The sequence below is a fragment of the Myotis nattereri genome (assembly GCF_964212035.1).
Source record: "Myotis nattereri genome assembly, chromosome: 7".
Lineage (NCBI taxonomy): Eukaryota > Metazoa > Chordata > Mammalia > Chiroptera > Vespertilionidae > Myotis > Myotis nattereri.
This window is the reverse complement of record NC_138082.1, coordinates 13,523,885-13,543,016: the sequence shown is the minus strand read 5'-3', so window position 1 is coordinate 13,543,016 and position 19,132 is coordinate 13,523,885. Positions and strand designations below refer to the sequence as shown.

At 41.0% G+C, this 19,132-nt stretch overlaps 1 protein-coding gene across 1 annotated transcript in view; it reads left to right on the top strand.

Annotated features, from left to right (window-relative positions):
• Nucleotides 1–11,859, top strand: part of CMKLR2 (chemerin chemokine-like receptor 2) — a 37,686-nt gene extending 25,827 nt beyond the window's left edge. The window contains exons 3-5 of the mRNA XM_081095491.1: nucleotides 1,148–1,272; nucleotides 1,965–2,048; nucleotides 10,272–11,859. Of these exons, the coding sequence (XP_080951617.1) occupies nucleotides 10,275–11,339 (1,065 nt within the window). The 5' untranslated portion in view covers nucleotides 1,148–1,272; nucleotides 1,965–2,048; nucleotides 10,272–10,274 and the 3' untranslated portion in view covers nucleotides 11,340–11,859. The remainder of the gene's footprint in view (nucleotides 1–1,147; nucleotides 1,273–1,964; nucleotides 2,049–10,271) is intronic.
• Nucleotides 11,860–19,132: the final 7,273 nt, after the last annotated feature.

The window sequence follows — 19,132 nt, the reverse complement described above, 5'->3', positions numbered from 1 at the left end:
ACACATGCATCACTGCCTTCTGTAGGATCCCCATTCAGCAACCATTCAGTGCCTGAACCCCCATAGAGCCCACGCAATGCAATCTGTCTGTTTGGTTTGTTGTGCTGTAGGTTTTTAACATTCTCTAATTTGATCAGTTCTTGCTTCTAATAAGCCAACATTTTCCTGGGTATTAGGCCAACATTTTTGGCCCTAGCTCCAACACTGGAAAAACACAGAATAAACACCTTACTTTTTCCTTATCTTCAAGTGTCTGAAAATGGCTGTCAGACTCCTTAAGTCTTCCTTTTTCACTGATTTCTTTTTTTTATATATATATATATTTTATTGATTTTTTTACAGAGAGGAAGGGAGAGAGATAGAGAGTTAGAAACATCGATGAGAGAGAAACATCGATCAGCTGCCTCCTGCACACCTCCCACTGGGGATGTGCCCGCAACCAAGGTACATGCCCTTGACCGGAATCGAACCCGGGACCCCTCAGTCCACAGGCCGACGCTCTATCCACTGAGCCAAACCGGTTTCGGCCACTGATTTCTTTAACCATTCCAACAAAGCCATCATCTCAAGTTCCTGCAGTCTCTTCACTCCTGTCTTTTTCACTGCTTTAGTTTTCCAGTGGTCTTCTCCAAATCGGTTTTGCAGACCTCAACAAGCTAGTCCAAATATAGACTGACCACGACAAAGTGGAGGTCTGAGGTGGCTCCTTTTGTTTTCATTACCATAAAATAACTAAAAGTGTTAATGATGTCTGTCTTCTAAACTATCACAGTGATAATTCTGGGGCCCAATTGTTTGATTATTACCTTTCAACTTGGTTTAACTTTATTTTTCACTTCTACATTTCATCCTGTACTCGCTCCTATCTCCTCCGAGGGGAGAAAAAAGGCAACGATATTTTCAGGCACAATCTTGTATGAATGGGAGGAAGTTTTAGAAATGTTGCTTTTCCCGCCTCCCTCCACTTTTTTTTTTTTTGCTGTCCTGTTGAATAAACATGACTGTTGCTATCAAAACAAGTTTCCCATCTGCCCCCTCACCAAGTTCACTTACTACTTCTTTGAGTGATGAACAGTATTGTTTTGTGAGGTGCCTATAACTTCAATATGATCTGTAAGTTCCTTGACTATTGTTCCTTTTCCTTTAGAACAAGAGCCTTCTCTTTAAGAAAGGAAATACCTTGCCCCGAGACTTCTGTAAATGTCACTGACAACGTGTGATTGAGAACCAAAACATCTTTAGTGCCAAGTCATGATGAAATAGAAAACAAAGGTATATTGTGACAGAGGCACAAATTCCCACTCTGTACCCCTGACTTTTCTGAAGCATAGCTCTGACTGCAGAGATTTCAGGTCATGGTAAGGATTCTAGACTTACACAAACATAGTCATGGTCAACTTTTAAAACAATGGTTAAGCCACGGTGGTATCTTTCTATGAGATGTTTTGTGAACTGTTAGGGACCCTGTTGTGTCTGCTGCTTCCAAAGTCAGTTCTTTAGGAGTCATAACACTGCCCAGAGGCCATTGAAAAGGATTAACTCTTTAATTTTGATTGTTGGAATGAAAAGATCAAAAATATAAATTGAGATCTCCAGTAGCTATCAAGTCATTCCCCATAAAAATAAAGTTCCAGAAGTCCTGTGCCATCAAGGTTTTCAAATTCAGTGCCCACGTTCCTCCTGCTAAAAAATTACCCATCACATAGAAATCCTTTTTCAAGGAAATACTGATTTGGGGGTTTCTTGTTGCGATAAGCAAGGCTTTGAAATATATCGTCAATGATGGTGGTTCTTCCCCAGACTTTGGAGAGGAGTGAGATAATGACCTAGATTATATCCTTTATTTTTTTTAAAGATGAAATTACTATTTCATTTCTTGATTTGAGAGAGAGAGAGAGAGATGAATTTGTTGTTTCACTTATTTATGCATTCATTGGTTGATTCTTGTATGTGCCCTGACCTAGGATTGAACCCGCAACCTTGGTGTATTGGGACAACGCTCCAACCAACTGAACTACCTGGACAAGGTTAGACTATATCCTTCAAAGGTGAGTAAATTGCTCTTTTAAAAGAGAGAAGTAGTCCTAGCCAGTTTGGCTCAGTGGATAGAGCATCAGCCTGTGGACTGAAGGGTCCCGGTTCAATTCCAGTCTAAGGGGACATGCCTGGGTTGTGGGCTTGATCCCCAGTGGAGAGCATGCAGAAGGCAGCCAATTAATGATTCTTTCTCATCATTGATGTCTCTCCCTCTCCTTTCCTCTCTGAAATCAATAAAAAATAGATTTTTTAAAAATAGGAAGATGCTGTAGATTTCTGGGGTGGGGGGTGGGGGGGAGGAGAATAAATAAAAGAGAGAAGTAAGAGAAATATAATGCAGTATTCTATTTTCTCACCAGCCTTGGCCAGATATGGGAATAATAATGGCATTTGGGGGCTTGGCACAGGGGTCCCCCAACTCAAACACCTTCAGAAGGCAGGCATATTTTTTTAAATTGATTTTAGAGAGAGGGAGGAGGAGAGAGGAAGAGAAACATCAATCTGAGAGAAACATCAATTAGCTGCCTCCTGCACACCCCTTCTGGGGATCAAACCAGCCTGTGCCCTGACTGGGAACCGAACCCGTGAGAACCCATGACCTCTCAGTGCATGGGACAATGCTTAACCAACTGAGCCATACCAACTAGGGCGGTAGCTGCAATTATTGAGCTGACCACCACTTTTTGAGGATTTCCTTATGTGATCATCACAGTAACTCTATGACTTCGTACTACTACTATTCCCATATTACAGTAGTAATAGTACTATTACTATTTTTAGGAAACAGAGATTTTGAGGTAGTAAGTGGTTTGTCTAAGATTCCACAGCCAGGAAGAGCAGAAGACTGGGATTTGAAGGCAAGCATTCTGATTCCAGAGTCCATACACCACTTTCTTCCCTGATATTTAAAGTATACCTGTGTTTATTATCTTACAGCCTTGAAAAGGAATAAAGCCTAAAAGTTTCTCCCTGGCCCAAGGTTAATCATTCACTCTGTTTTCTCCCAGCAATCAACAGTCACCCCAATTGTACAAGTGGGGACACTAACAGCTGGGTGGAGCATTAGTACAGCTGGAGCTTAACTAGGCGTGGACCCTTCAAATACGTGCTGTGTCTTCTTAAACTGTCCAAGTGAAGCATGGTCAGCCTTCAAGTGCCTTTTATGAAAAGACCTTGATCCCAGTAGAGTGAAAATAGGTATCATTTCATTTCCACTGGATTCAGTTGTTCTCACTTTTTGTTCGTAAAGGAAAAACTCCCAACCTCGCTGCCTTTAAAAGTGAATAAGACAATTGTATGTCTAAAATTAATTAGCTTTTCTATTTGAGGTTGATTTTCAATGCCAACCCAATAAAGAAGTTATTGTGTAGGATCTACTTCGTTCAGCTAAGCTTCCTGAAAACTTCTGTTAATGTCCTAAGTGAATGTCTCTCAAATATCCCTCATTTCCATTCTCACTCTCACTGCCTAGGGCCCTTCCATCTTTGACTTCAGTTGTGACAACATCCTCCCAAACTGCCACCAGATGATATTTACAAAAACAAAGATTGATGATGTCACTCCTTCCTACAAACCTTTTTATTTGCTCCCAACTGGCAATGGAGTAAAATCCAAATGCTGAAGCATGATATTCAAAGGATTCATTACCAGAACACTCCCCTTTCTTGTTGTCTCTTTTCCAGCCAAACCAAAAAGTTTCCATTCATCCTAATATGCCCAGGAATATTGTCATTTGTTTTAATGTCTGACATTAAGCACTAAAGGACATGGGAGCTACAGTTAGGCAACATACTCCTCTATTAAAGAATAGGCTATGCCTTGGGTTGGGGTTAGAGGGTACAATCTGTAATCACTGTTCTCTACCTCTTACGAACCAGCAATAGCTGTCAGTATCACACCCAACCTCCAGTTTCCATTTAAACCTCCTTGGCTTCCCTTGGCATCTTTATAAAACACTGCTATGCCTCAACACCTTCCAAGCTGAGATTGTTCACCCAGAGGACCGCCAAACATTCTACTGGTGCCAAACATACTGAGTGCAATCTGGAGTGTGGTATACAGTTTATATTTGATAGCTAGTGGAAAACACTGAACAATGCCTCAAAAATAATCCTTATGCCATATATATATATATATATATATATATATATATACACACACACACACACACACACACACACACACACACACACACTTTTCAAAAACTGTCTCTTCCCTAAGAAGACAGCCCTTGAGAAATTAAGTTTGCTTACCACATATGTTTTCTGGGTCATGGATCTGTGGTTTTCACCAGAGAGTTTCTCTCTCATGTCCACTGATTCATTCAACTCATTCCTGTCATCAATCAGAAGCAAAATACATGTTCCCTCAAGGACCCTTATGGTTTTCACAGGAAACACATTCAGCTCTTGAGTTTTTTTTTTTTTTTTTTTCCAGTGTGTCTGGGGGGAACCTTACACAGGCAATCCACATACCCAAAGGTCAATCACATTGCATCCTTCTCTGTTCAAAGTAGATTAAAGCCTAAGTTTTCTTAAGATTCTGTTAGGTATACATTTTAGCAATGGTCCCTGGAAACCTATCTGACGCAACATTATGGAACTAAATTAAACCTCTCTGCACTCACCAAATGTTCTGCCAGAAGGCATCTTTGTGTTCGTCAAGGTAGATAAACAAAATGCCTCCCTCTAAAGCCAAGCCTCGTTTAAAACCACATTGAAAAGTTTAATGATACACATTTCTACCAGATGTCCTTTCCCCAAGTCATCTGGATTTCTTACACTATTTATCACTACACTTTCTGCCAGAACTCTTGCACTGAAATCTATTTACTCAGAAAAGAGTTTCAGCTTTACCATCCAGTAAACCGGAATGGATCCGAAACCAATTTGTTTAATTCAATAAGCAATTCTGTGCTCCAGAACGAGACATTTGCCACTTGAGCATCTGGGTAAATGCTGCCCAGGAAAGTGAAAACTTGGGTCCTCACTGCAGCCGAATCCCTGCAGTAAATATGCCTCTTCACATTCTTTGGAAGCCAAAACTACAGATTTCAGGGATGCTTCTCTGAACTTTGCTCCACCCCAAGCATGTCTTACACATTCCTAACAGTCTTGGGCGGATCTGCATATATTCATGTCCACATTGCAGCCTGCCACTTACTGAAGTGGCCACTCAAAAGATTTTATGATCATGTAGACCTTTATTAGTCTTTATTTCCGTCAGAATTATTTATTTGCCTTTCAGCAGCACATATGGTTTAAGACAAATACAGTAGCTATTTTCTCTTTTTAGTCAAGTCTAAAAACTGCATCCTGGCATTGTTACTGTGTTTCTCCAAGTGCTTCCAAATTGATAAAATCATACAATATCTCAATGGAAAGTCACTGCCAGCCAACACGGTTTGACTGTTTAATAAATGACAATGGGCCTAGCCGGTGTGGGTCAGTGGTTGAATGTTGACCAATGAGCCAAGAGTTTGCAGGTTCAATTCCCGGTTAGGACCTATGCCCGGATTGCAGGCTCAATCCCCAAAGGCGGCATGCAGGAAGCAGCTAATTGATCTCTCTCTCTCTCTATTCCTCTCCCTCTCTTTCTAAAATCTTTTAAAAACATATTTTAAGTAAATATCTTAAATAAATAAATGACAGTGTTTCCTTCGAGTCTGCATTTAAAGACCTACCTACTTTGGCTGCTATCCATCCTCCTTCCAGTTACTACCCAACAAGGCTCCTTTCCATTGCCCAGAAATCCCCCCAGTTTCACCTGAGTCTGCACTCCCATCCCCCCATCACTTCTCCAAAACACATATGCATGTGCCACATGGTTAAACTGAGTAGATTTCCCCTATATTTTCTTTCTGTACCTCTTTTTGCCCTTTCTTATCTCACCAAGAATGAACAGGTAAGTATAACATGACATGATTAATGATACAGCAAAATATCAATTTTTTAAAGTTTGAAAACAAATCTCTTTAAGTTTAGGCCTTAAATTTAAATTGGCAGGAATGCACAAGGTGGTAAGTTCTTTTGTAGATCATATTTTTACTTTGAGGTTGCAGATATTATTTTGAGATTGCATTTTCACACCATTTGCATTCTCATATGTATTGTGTTACTTTTTTAATCACCAGAGGATATTATTTTTTTAAAATATATTTTATTGATTTTTTACAGAGAGGAAGGGAGAGCGATAGAGAGTTAGAAACATCGATGAGAGAGAAACATCGACCAGTTGCCTCCTGCACACCCTCCACTGGGGATGTGCCTGCATCCAAGGTACATGCCCTTGACTGGAATTGAGCCTGGGACCCTTCAATCCGCAGGCTGATGCTCTATCCACTGAGCCAAACCAGTCAGGACACCAGAGGATATCTTTATGAGAGAGAGAGAGAGAGAGAGAGAGAGAGAGAGAGAGAGAGAGAGAGAAACATTGATTTGCTGTCACATTTATTTATGCAATCACTGATTGATTCTTCTGTGCCCTGACTGGGCATCGAACTGTAACCTTGGTGTATCAGAGTGACACTCTAACCAACTGAGCTACTCGGTGGGGCTACTTCTGTTTTAATGTGTAGATTTCCCCTTTACAAAGCTCAAAACTTACAAATTTGCCTGCCCCAAGGGTCACAAACTTGCAGCTGGACTGAATGTGGCCCATAGCTATTTTGTTTAAAACAGTAATTTAGAATTTGGAAACTTTTCACATTAAAAATATAAATATTCAGCGAGTCTTCAAAAACTCTGGCAACACTAAGTGCTCATTTTCCACATGGAAACAGTTGGCTAGAACTGAGAATCTGCCGCTCGCTGAAAGCAAGTCCACTGCTCTTCGGTTCACCCAAACCCCATTATCTCCGGATCTGGACTACTGCGCCCATTACAGCCACCACCTGCTCCTGGGGCATTTAGATAATGAAATAAAGGGCAGAGGACCTTAACTCTGCCAACACAGGATAGCTCCAGTATCATCACAACTCAAAGTCTGCCCCTCCTTTTCTTATAAACCAGGCGACATACCAGCCAACCATAGTCAATTGCAAAAACTCCCATATTCTGTCTCATTGGTTAAAAAAGAGTGTTCCTGAAATGCACTGGCTGTTTCCTCTGCCTTGAAAACTTGCCTGAAAATATCCACATGACTAGCTCCCTCACCTGGGTGGGACAGGTGTTAAATTCTGCCTTACTTTGCACTTTTCTCCATCTCATCCCTACCTTTAGCATCACCTCCACACAAAAACATCTGCTCTAAGTCGTGGGGGAGCGCCAAGCTTATATTTCCCATGAACAATTCAGCTGGGCAGCCTCCAGCTCCTCTTGAAGACCTTTCCCCTCGCCTAAACTGGGCTTGGCACCTAGTCAGCATCTCTGCCTTCCGGAAGATTAAGAACCTTTCTCGTGCAGTTTTCTATTTGAAGAGATTCTGTTCAGATAGATCCCTCATCCTCAAGGTACTGCCTCACCCCAAGAGAATTGTGAAGAGGGGTGGTGGTGTCCTTCATCAGACTCTGTGATCATTTGGGTCAGTAATGACATTGGAGGTGGGAGGCTCCTGGCTTATGGTGAGAATAGTGGTTGTGTGCAATTAGGGGTTTCCCACGGGCTTGTCCATGCTTGGGGAATGAGGTTTCTTCTACTCAGTGCTTGGGGTTTGATAAGGTGATTTAGTCCACCACCCGGGCCATTTGGTATAGAATTGCTAATAGCCTAAATACAGGTCCTAAGCACCAGGAAGGTAAGGGTGTCCTAATATACAGGCAGAAAAACAGGACATGTAGGTGGAGACTGGCTAGAAATGATTTGACACTGGAGAGGGCCAGCCAGCAGAAGGAGCAGGGAGAGTGGAGTAAGACCTCAGGCCTGAAAGAATAGGGCAGCAAGAAAGAAGCCAAGTCTTGCTCACGGGAGTAGGTAGGACACGTGAAGAAAAGAACTTAATGTTAAGGAACAGCTGAGATCCTGGGGACAGAGCTGTGGGTCACAGCCAGAGAGATTCTGGCAGCAACGTTGTGAGGTGAACTCACAAACTCTAACCCGAGTCTTGAAAATTCCATTGGTTCTAAACAGGATTTATAGAGAGCCAATTATGTCTTAAGCACATGTTAAGCACCTGTGATATGTGAAGACTTTTATTAGGCACTGTGGGGGTATACAGATGACATTGTTTCCAAGGGGTTCACAGTTTGGTAGGGCAAAAATTAAAGTTAAGTAAATGATAATAGTGTATCAAATATGTTAAGAATAGGATGACAGGGAAGGGAATGTTGTAGTGGTTAAGAGCTTGGGCGCTGGGTTCAACAGATCTGAGTTTAGATGCCGATGCTCCAATTATAGGTTGCATGATCCTGGGCAAGTCACTGTGCTTCTCCTAGCTTCAGCATCCCTTCTCATAAACACAAATAATAATAGTACTTACCTACTGTATAAGAGTCTTTGGATGATCAAATTTTTTTTGCCTGGTGCTTAGTAAATTCACAATAACATTGACTATTATTTGTAGTAAAAGTTATAATTATCGGGGGGGAAGCTACTATCAGAAATGTTCCCAAGAAAAGGTGGCATGTGAGCTGAATATTAAGAAATAAAAGAGAAGTTGGCTGGGTCTTGGTTTGGGAAGACGCTAACGAATTGCATTAGTTTTTTAATTATGCCCTGCTAAGTTCCTCGAATGATTTTAGGTAGGATGATGAATCCAGAGTTAGTCATTGAGAGTGAGATGCCAGTGAGCAAGCAACACAAGATGTTTTCACTTTTCATTTCTAACCCCGTTATAATCTTACATATTTGCCTCATTAATGATGGTAGCTCCATGAAATGAATACAACTATTAATTGTTTTTCTATTTGATTTTGAATACTAATAGAAATAACACAAAATAAAATGGATAATGCTAAAATTGTACCCAGTAAACTTTGTTTTGATTGGAATATTGACATTTAAGTCTCAACCCAGGAAAATGGGCCTTGCAAGGACAAAACAAAAACAAAACACCTTTACTTTGGGCAAAATTACAATAGATAAAATTTGGTATGGACAAAAAGAAACAAAATAAGACCAATTAATAAATCAAATCTTTGTTGTAAAGGTAGAAAGGAATTAATTGAAATTCATTCAAAACAAAGGAATTTTAGTAAAATAAAAATTTAGTAAAGCTTAATTGTACTCTATAGGCAACTAATGGAGAAATTAAATGTCCAGAGACAAGTTTACTCCAAAAGACTCCTTTTGGTTGAAAAGCTTTCCATATTGATATGATACTGATGAACATGTTTGCGTCCACAAACATAAGATCCATGGGTGCAACATAGTGGTTAAAAGTCTCTAGTGCTTGTTTATGCATCCGGATGGATGGGTTGAGAAAGCAGTTGAAACTCTGTCTAGAACTTAAGAAGTCATGTTACTAACAGGGATTTTGAAGTCATCACCACATAAGTATTAACCTAGTTTTTGGTGGGGATTTTTTTTTTTTTTTGCATCTTCCATAAATAATACATGCCTAGGAATCCTAATATATAAAGAGCCAGGGTCTGTAACGTCCAAAACGACCAAACGGATGACTGAATGCCAGGCTGTGCGTGCAGCGGAAGTCAGTCCTGGGTCTCGGCACCGCGGCGATCCAGCACTGACTACCACCGCTGCAGGCACCACGGCAACTAAGCACTGACTGCTGCTGCTAAGGCAGGCGCGATGTGATTGGTCGGGGGGCGGGGGGGGGGGAAGGGGGGCCACCATTGCCCTGCAGAGGGAGGCCCAGGCTACCCAGGTGGCGGTGGTGGGCGGGGCCTCCCTCTGTGGGGCGATCAATCATGGGGTTCCCAGACTGCGGGAGGGCACAGGCCAGGCTGAAGGACCCCCTGTCCCCCAGTGCATGAATTTCATGCACCGGGCCTCTAGTAACCTAATAAATGTCTTGAATGTCAGCCCTGCAAAGCATTATGAACAGAGGATTTGCACCTGTACAGTCATTTTAACTTAGCCCTTACTGAATACTTTATAAAAAAACGAACTCTCACAGCTTTGAGAATAATCAGAGTGAAGCTGAGGCCCACCAACACTTGGACATCTAGAGTATAATCACAAATGCTGCTAAGAAATACACTCTCTCCAGTTCATAGATGAAATATTTTTATCCTTATGTTCCTATTCACTGAACATGTCTTGTTCTTTTAAAAATTGTTTTTGTGTGTGTGTGTTTTAATTTGCTGCTATTGATTTCCTCATTCTCCACTTCTCGAGGTGATGGAAGATCTAGAGGAAACATTTGAAGAACTTGAGAACTACTCCTATTCCTTGGACTATTCCTCCCCAGAGTCTCCTTTGGAAGAGAAAGCCCCCCTGGAAGTTGCTCACTGGGTCTCCCTGGTGTTGTACTGTTTAGCATTTGTTTTGGGCATTCCAGGAAATGCCACTGTCATTTGGTTCACGGGTTTCAAGTGGAAGAAGACAGTCACCACTTTCTGGTTCCTCAATCTGGCTGTGGCGGATTTCATTTTTCTTCTCTTCCTGCCCCTCTATATCTCCTATGTGGCCATGAATTTCCACTGGCCCTTTGGCCTCTGGTTGTGCAAGGCCAATTCCTTCATCGCCCAGTTGAACATGTTTGCCAGTGTTTTTTTCCTGACAGTGATCAGCCTGGACCGCTACATCCAGTTGGTCCATCCTGTTGTAGCTCATCGGCACCGAACGCTAAGGAACTCCCAGATTGTTACTGTGCTCGTGTGGCTTTCGGCTTCTCTAATCGGTGGTCCTTCCCTATACTTCCGGGAGACTATGGAGGTGAATGACCACATTGTTTGCTACCACAATTTCCACGAGCATGATTCTGACCTCGCTTTGAAGAGGCACCATGTTCTGACCTGGGTGAAATTTGTGAATGGGTACCTTACCCCTTTACTTACAATGAGCATTTGCTATTTGTGTCTCATCTTAAAGGTGAAGAGGCAAAGCATCCTGGTCTCTAATAGGTATTCCTTGACCATCCTAGCTTTGGTCCTGGCCTTTTTGATTTGCTGGACTCCTTATCACATGTTTAACATTTGGGAGCTCGCGATACACCACGGTGGCTACTACCAGCAGGTGCTGCGAGCTGGCCTCCCCCTCTCCACCGCTTTGGCATTCCTCAATAGCTGCTTGAATCCCATCCTTTATGTTCTAATTAGTAAGAAGTTCCAAGCGCGCTTTCGAGCCTCGGTTGCTGAGATACTAAAGTACACGCTGTGGGAAGTCAGCTGCTCTGGCACGGTGGGCGAGCAGCTTAGGAGCTCTGAAACCAAGAAGTCGGGTCTCCAGGAAACAGCTCAGTGAAATCCTTCTCTCCCACAAATCAGCATAAGGCTTCGTGTGGGTCCCCTGACAGATGCTTTCAGATTGTTTGGTTCCAAGATACAGAGCTGACCATAGCTTTTTGTTGTTGTTTTTGGTCAGTTTGTTAGCATCACGTTTTTGTGTGGATATAAAATGAAGGAAAGATCTCCATTTTTTTTTCGCCTGCCACTTATATTATGTGTCATTCTTGCTAATTATACCATAGTGGATTAATGACCACTGTGGAGGCGAGATCAGTTATTATTTTAAAAATCTTAATAACTTTCTCTAAGTCCTAAATCTTAATATTAAATGTGTGATCAACTCATTTGAAAAATGGAAAATTAAATTTGCTTAAGTTCACTTTAATTTAACCTATTAGACAAATTCTTAAAATGCAACGTGTACTTCTTTATTTCATGTAACCTTTGTATATACATTTATGAATGAAACTAATAGTTGGTTATAGTAGTTTAAAACATTCTTCCAGTTGGTTATTAATAAATTATCTTTATTGTTGAAAGTATTACAGATGTCCCCTCCCCACCCAGCCAGTTGGTTATTAATGCTTCGTAAACTGCCCCCAAATCTAGTTGCTTTAAACAACAATTTAGTAGTATTACATCTCACAATTCAGAGCCAGGAATTCAAACAAAGCACAGAAGAGAGGGTCCTCTCTGCTTCACAGTGTCTGGAGCCTCAGCTGGACTGGGAATACCCAAATGGCTGAGGTTTCCAACAGCTGGAGGCTGGCTGAGCAGCTCTCTTCCCTTCCCTCTTCTCTCCCCATCCCTGCCCTCCCTTCAACCTCTCTCCCCTCCTACCCCCACTCTCGCCTCTCTTTTCTCCCTCTCCCTTCTTCACACAGCTGCTCCCACATGGCACCTCAGGGTAGCCAGACTTCTTAAATGGCAATTTAGAGCTCTGAGAAACCAAGGTGGACATTTCCAGTCTTCCTAAAAGCTGTGCCCTGCACAAACACAGTATCACTTCCCTTGTACTATTATTTTATTGGTTAAAGCAGATATAAGCCTTTTATTTCTATAATGATCTTTATATAGGCACCAATAAAGCAACCTTTAAGTCAGATGAAAATCTGTTGCCTTATAGACTGTAATAATATTCTGCCCTGTTTTCATTTATTCCTTTAGCAAATCGGTGGGTATTGAAGAGATACCAGAACCATGGTATATAGACATTGAGAATGCCAAGTACCATACAGTTTAGAGAGTGAGATTTAAGTTGCATAAAAACAATCACAGAACAAGGCAGATAGTAATAAGGGCCATAGGAGAGCCAGGAAAAGAAATGGCATCTAGGTAAAGAAACATTGGAATTCTATGTCCTTGCCTTTGAGGTTCCCTAAAGATTCTGCTCCTATCTTTTGTCCCTGCTGACATCCTCATCTTTTATGAGTATAAATTCTGCTATTCACTGCAAATTTAAAAATATGCTTAATTATATATAATTTCTCAATTTTATTTTGAAAGTTATTAGGGGGGCTATGTTATTTCTTGATTTAACACCCTTTTAAACTCTTTATTAAGGTATTACTTACGTGTCCTTATCCCCCTTCACATCCTTTTTTATTTCATCTCTTCGTTTTGGAAATGCTAATATCAGGTCATTTATTGGCTGTGTTCTTTATTGTTAGCCCCATGGAACAATTAGGTCTGGCTTTGGAAATTATCCCACCAAAATGTGTGGCATAGCTCAGCCTGTCCTCAACTTATCATTCCCAAATTCATGGTTTCTGCCCTATGCAGTGTAGATTAAGGAAAGGCCGGGAGAGAAAGGCTCTTTGTGCAGCCTTTACCCTTGACCCCTCCACCACCAGGGTTTGAGATTTTCCACTCTGGGTTCCCTTTGACCCTTGAGGGACAGGTCCTGGGTTCCCAGGATCAGGAGAGAAGCTGGAGGATCCAAGAAAAAAAAAAATTATTAGTCTCATCCTTTTTTGAGCAAATGGAGACTCAAGGATATGGGAGAAAGAAAGTTGAGGAGTAGGAAAGGGATTAAGCAGCCAAGAGCAGAAGGAAATCAATGGAGCAGGTGGTATTCTGGAAGTTACATTTCAAGGCGGTGCTTTCTAACCTTAGTGGGTTAGGAGCCCACGCAGAGCCATTTATCGAATTTGGTTCAATGGGTACAGTGTTGCAGGCTTGTGAGCTCTGCAAGGGCCTATGACGATATTTGAGATCTTAAAAAACATTATTGGATCTAGAATACAACAAGAAGACTGAAAAAGTAAAAACAAATACTTAATTACATGTCTATAAAATATACCTTCATGTCACTTGGTCAAAGGAAGTATTTAATAATTATCTAAAAATATATTTAACATGGATTTCAATATGTTTCAATATTTGATGTGAGGAGTGGAGCTTCCAAAAAGAAAAATGCTTTAAGGAAGGTTTACAAAGGTCTTAGAGGAATTCATTTAAGAATCTAATGAAAGTTATGGGTTCTTTCTACAGAAAAATGCTTTTAAATAAAATATCAGGGAGGCCTTAGGCCCCAGGCTAAGAATTCCCCTGTTTAGTAGCTTTTAAAATAGCTGCCAGTGGGAATGTTGATTGGGACTCACTAGGAGAAAGCAATAACCAGTACAGGTACTTTCCAGCAGAATAATTTTTTATTCTCAGTCTGAGGGAAGATCCAAGGAGGAAAATAGAAGGACCCACACTTAGACCGAGGACTGGGTACTCCAAACCTCCTCCCTGGTGGTTGGAATCTGGTCAATGAGGCTTACTAGGGGTCTAATAGCCAAGAGTAGGATGAATGACTAAAAAGACAGAAGTGGGAGGCTGGACAGGCATTGCAGCAATTTGGAGAGGAAGCGAGGGAGCTCAGTGCCTAGTTGGCAGGAGGGTAAAGAATCCCAGGAAGCTCAGGGACTTGAGCACAGACTTATTGAGACAGACCTGCCTCCTCAGTGATAGGAAACTCTTAGGAATAGCTCTAGGGCAAGTCCCAAGGCCTCCGGAGGCTGAATATCTAGATTTGGATTATGGCTCCAACACATCCTAGCACTGGGAGCTTGGCTAAAGTAATTCATATTTCTAGACCTGAGTTTTCCTTATCTGTGAAATGGGTATAACAATAGTATCTGCCACATAAGGCTATTGGGAAAATTAAATGAGTTGATGCAGGTATTTACAGGGCTTCACCTAAAAGCACTTAAAGTGGTACTTAGCCCTATAAATTCCCGATAAAAATTAGCTAGATTAGCTAGTATTATCCTTAGTGAGATTCCTGGCATGTTCTGACATTGGAACTTGCTTAGGAAATGTTAGATCCCTTCCTCCTCTCCTCTTGAATGAACATCAAAATTTCATAGGAAGAATCAGGCAACTACACAGACAACTTTAAAACAAGACAGTTTATAAGTACTGCAAAAGAATAATGTGCTGGGAGGCTGCAAGGGGCAGGAAGGAACAGAATTTTTTTTAAAGAAGACCTCTTGCAAGAGGTAGTTGAAGTGCATTTTGAAAAATGACTACCATTTGACAAAGTGCGGTGAGGAAAGAGGCTATTTTAGATGGATGGCACAGCAAGAGCAAATGTGCAGAGATTGGAAAACACGGGGCTGTGTTCAGAAAAGACAATAGTCCCATTTTATAGGGACAAAGTGAAGATGGGAGATTCGGAATTGATGTCAGGCGTGAAGAGCAATCCATAGTTCTTCACTATGCTTACATATGGGCAATGAATATTTATAAGTCTATGGACACTTCCTTTGATTTTTACTTTCCTGAAAACTATTCAGGCCAATGAAATTCCAAACGATAGACTCATTTGGGATATTTCCTGAATGCAACTATTATCACACAGGGCATGCAATGAGAGGATGTCTGTTTACCAGTCTCCATTTCCAATTTAAGTTTACCCTTAAGTGAAACCTTCTCACTCTCCCTGAGGGTACGAAGCAAGGGTTACACTGATGAAATGGGATTAAATTGTATAAAAGCAGGGATGAGGAACTGTCCCCATTCTATTACCAACACATTAGTGGACTCTGAAGACCTCTCACTAGATGAGTAATCAGGCAAGTCGTCTTTCAGTACTCCCTCTAATCTATAAATGGTGATAACAGTGTCTGCCTTGTTTATCTCCTCGGGTTATTATGAAGTTCAAATTAGACAATGTATATGAGGCGTGTATTTTGTTTAACCTTTTTATCCTAAGGACAATAATTGCCATTGCCAAATTGTATTTGTCTTTTTTTTTTTTTTTTTTTTTTTGCGGGGGCGGGGGGGGGGTGGCGTGCGAGGGGAGATTATACATATGTCTCAAAACACAAATGCAATTCTTTTTGTATTTGGATCTTTGTCTATAAGCTTATCTTTGATAAAAATAGTCAATGAAAAATCCAGCATTTTCCATGTTGCTATAGTGTCCATTATTTTTAAAAGTAATTCTATTAAGCTAGAATATTTCACTGAGTATATATGCCACATGCAGTCATTCCCATTTACGTTAGGATTATAACAGTCCTCTTATGTATCTGCTTCCATCCACACCATGTCCGGATCAAAGCTCTGCCTTTATTTTGTCATTCTCTGGCTCCCCGTGAATGAGCCAGCGTCTAATACAAATGCCTCTACAACCTGGCCCCACCCTATATAATTCCACACACTGCAAAACACAGCCAAACTGGTTGAATTGCCTCCCAGATGTCTATCTATCATTCTGCCTTTCACACCCTCCTGGAACATTCACTCTCTCTCGAACATTCTTTCTCTTTTTTCACAAACTGATCAAAGTCTATCCAGTTTAAGCCCCAATTTCTCTAAAAATGTTTTCTTAATTCTAGCTTTCCCTGACTTTCTGAACTTTTGGATTGCTTGCTTAATCACAAAATGACTTTTATACTTTTTAAAATTGTTATGTGTTTGAACCACCTCCCCATAGTAATTTTCTTCAATTCTTTGTATTTTTATAGCAGCTTAACAGTGATGCTGAGTGAATCATGTTTAATGCCCTCCCACACTGTACCCAGCCCTGCACTGGGGATGCTGATAACAATAACACGACTTGTTATTGTAATCACCTATGGGGCATGCAAAAAGAGGTGACCTCTAATTTTTCCTGTCTTCCACTCCAAAGACAAACAGGAAAAAAAAATCTCTTTGTCTACATATACTTAGGCCCACTGAAATAATGGGTTCAAAAACAGTTCATTCAGTATCCTGGCTCACATGCAAATGTGAGCATTGCTCATAAATATCAAAAAAATTGAAAGCAATTTAAAAATCTAATAAATAGCCTGGTTACATAAGATATGAAACAATGGGTTATGTAACTTAAAAATGGAGATGATTTTTATGTACTGACATGAATATCCAAGATACAGATGAACTCCAAGATACCTATTTCTATGGACAAAATGCAAAGTACACACGGTTTGGGTTGTATGCTGCAGTTAGTCCAAACGAGTTTGCCTCGCCTAGCACTGGAAAGACCTAAGAACCTGGTAATGTTGGTTGCTTTTATGGAAGTGAATGGGAGGCCTAGAAGATGGGCAATTTCATATATAACCTCTTGAATTTTGAACTATGATAATGTATTATCTATTTTGTAAAATATGAAATTAAAAGATACTATTAAATATATTTCTCATTCAAGGCTGTGGAGTCAGATTTTGGTCACATTTCATCTGTTATCTTTTTAAGATTTACAAGACAGCTGTGGCTTCAACTCACTATTCTAAATTTTTAAATTCCTTTTACTTTTAACCAAATTTTCGATCATTAGTTTATCATTACTATTTGTTAAAACTTAATGTTTTGGTCAAGCTATTTAGTACCAATCCCCTGAATATGTCAATGACTAAATTGTTTTTTAGCTGCTATTCACTAGTTACTAATACATATCTCCATAGCAGCATTTCCAGGATCCATAGGATGTGTCTCCAGAAAATGAAAGACTGCCCTCTGCTGGCTCTCATGATACTGACAACCTGAAAATGTGTCCAGTTATTTTATTTTTTTAAATCTATACAAACATAATCCCCCAATTGGAAATAATCTGAATGTCCATTAACAGGCAAGTTACATACATGTGACATGGTCACACAGGAACTACTTACTCAGACAGAAAAAGTAATAAACTATTAACACATACAGGACTATGGATTAGGTTCATTATGTTGAACAAAAGAAGCCGACTCGAGTGCATACTGGCTGATTCCACTCACAGAGCACGCAGAAGTATGTGTCTGTCTTCACCCAGTGGTTGTCTTGGGTAAAGGGGTGCGAATATTGACTAGGCAAGAGCTGATCTGTGGGGAAACTCAGGGTGCCTGTGGAGGAGGTTTGAAGACAAAGCCTCAGGAAACGTGAGGTGGTCTGATCCCCGGCAGCACTGAAGCCCACTTGGAATTTAATTCACGAATTGAGAGGATTCCGGTGGCGGACGTGGCTGTGCTTCCCCAAGTTCAGCTGTACGAGTGCACGTATGCAGGAGACAGCAAAGTGGATTTAACCAGGGTGCGGTTTTGCCAACTTAGATGAAGGGAGATGTGCAAGGAAGTTGAAGTTCCTTACACCAAATAGATTCCTAATCCCATCACCAAAGGTGCCAAATAGACCCCAAATGATCCTCCCTCCCACTTCTCCATCAGTTCTAACTCCAACGGGCTCCCCAGGGGTCCCCCAGGAGCCTGGGGCTCTGTGCAATTGCATTAAAGGCACCTCTCACCACACCTGCAGAACAGAGCACACGATTAAGCTAAACTAAACCCCAGGGCCATTCTCCAGCCCAAATACCGTCTCAGGTATGATCAGATTCCCCAGAAAATGGTACAAGCAGTTCACTCTTGAGCACTGGAGGCAGGCAGGGAAAAGGACTGGGGCAAAAAAAATGGAAGGGTGAAAAGAGAATACAATCTAGGCTTCAGCTTCTTATCTTTATTGTTTAAAGTATTACAGATGTCCCCTTCCGCTCCCATTAATCCCCTCCTCTACTCCCCCCAAGCCTTCACTGTGTCCATGGTTTCTTTGGGTAATCTCTTCCCGTCCCCTTGCCTGCCCCGTGATTTTAGAGTGGGTCTGTTGGACTTAATTGCTTAGTGAAGATGATTTCAATCATCAGTATGTACATGGCCAATTAATTTTTCTCTAGAACTTAAACGATTTTCCATACTCATGTTAGTCACACATAAAACCAGATTGAGAGGGAGGAAAAGAACAGCATTGTCTGGGTCTGCTAGGAAACTTTTGACTTCAAATAATTTAATCTCTTTGGTCTACAGTGGTTCTCAACCTTGGCTGCACATTAGAATCACCTGGGAATCTTTTTAAAATCCTGATTTCTGGGCCTCATCCTCCGGAAAATCTGTTTCTTTGTTATGGGGTGGGGCCACAACATTAGTAACAAAGAAACAGAATTTCCGGAGGATGAGGCCCAGAAATCAGGATTTTAAAAAGATTTCCAGGTGATTCTAATGTGCAGCCAAGGTTGAGAACCACTGGTCTACAGACTTTAGAGAGCAGCAATTCCAAGCTCTACTTTCAAAAACTGTAAAAAAAAAAAAATCAAATGTTACATACATCCCAAATTAACCAAGATGTTAACTGTTACCAGAATTGGACAATCACCTAACATAATGCCTTCATCTCAGTACATTCCCTGCAGCACTAACCTGCGTATGAAGTCCTAGCCCAATAGGTTCACTCAGATTTCCAAAAAATAAACGTCCTTAGTCACTACCCACCGCAACCCCCAAGCCAGACTTTTGAACAAGTCTGGGGAGAGACAGAGAGAAACATCGATTCAATGAACTCACCCTG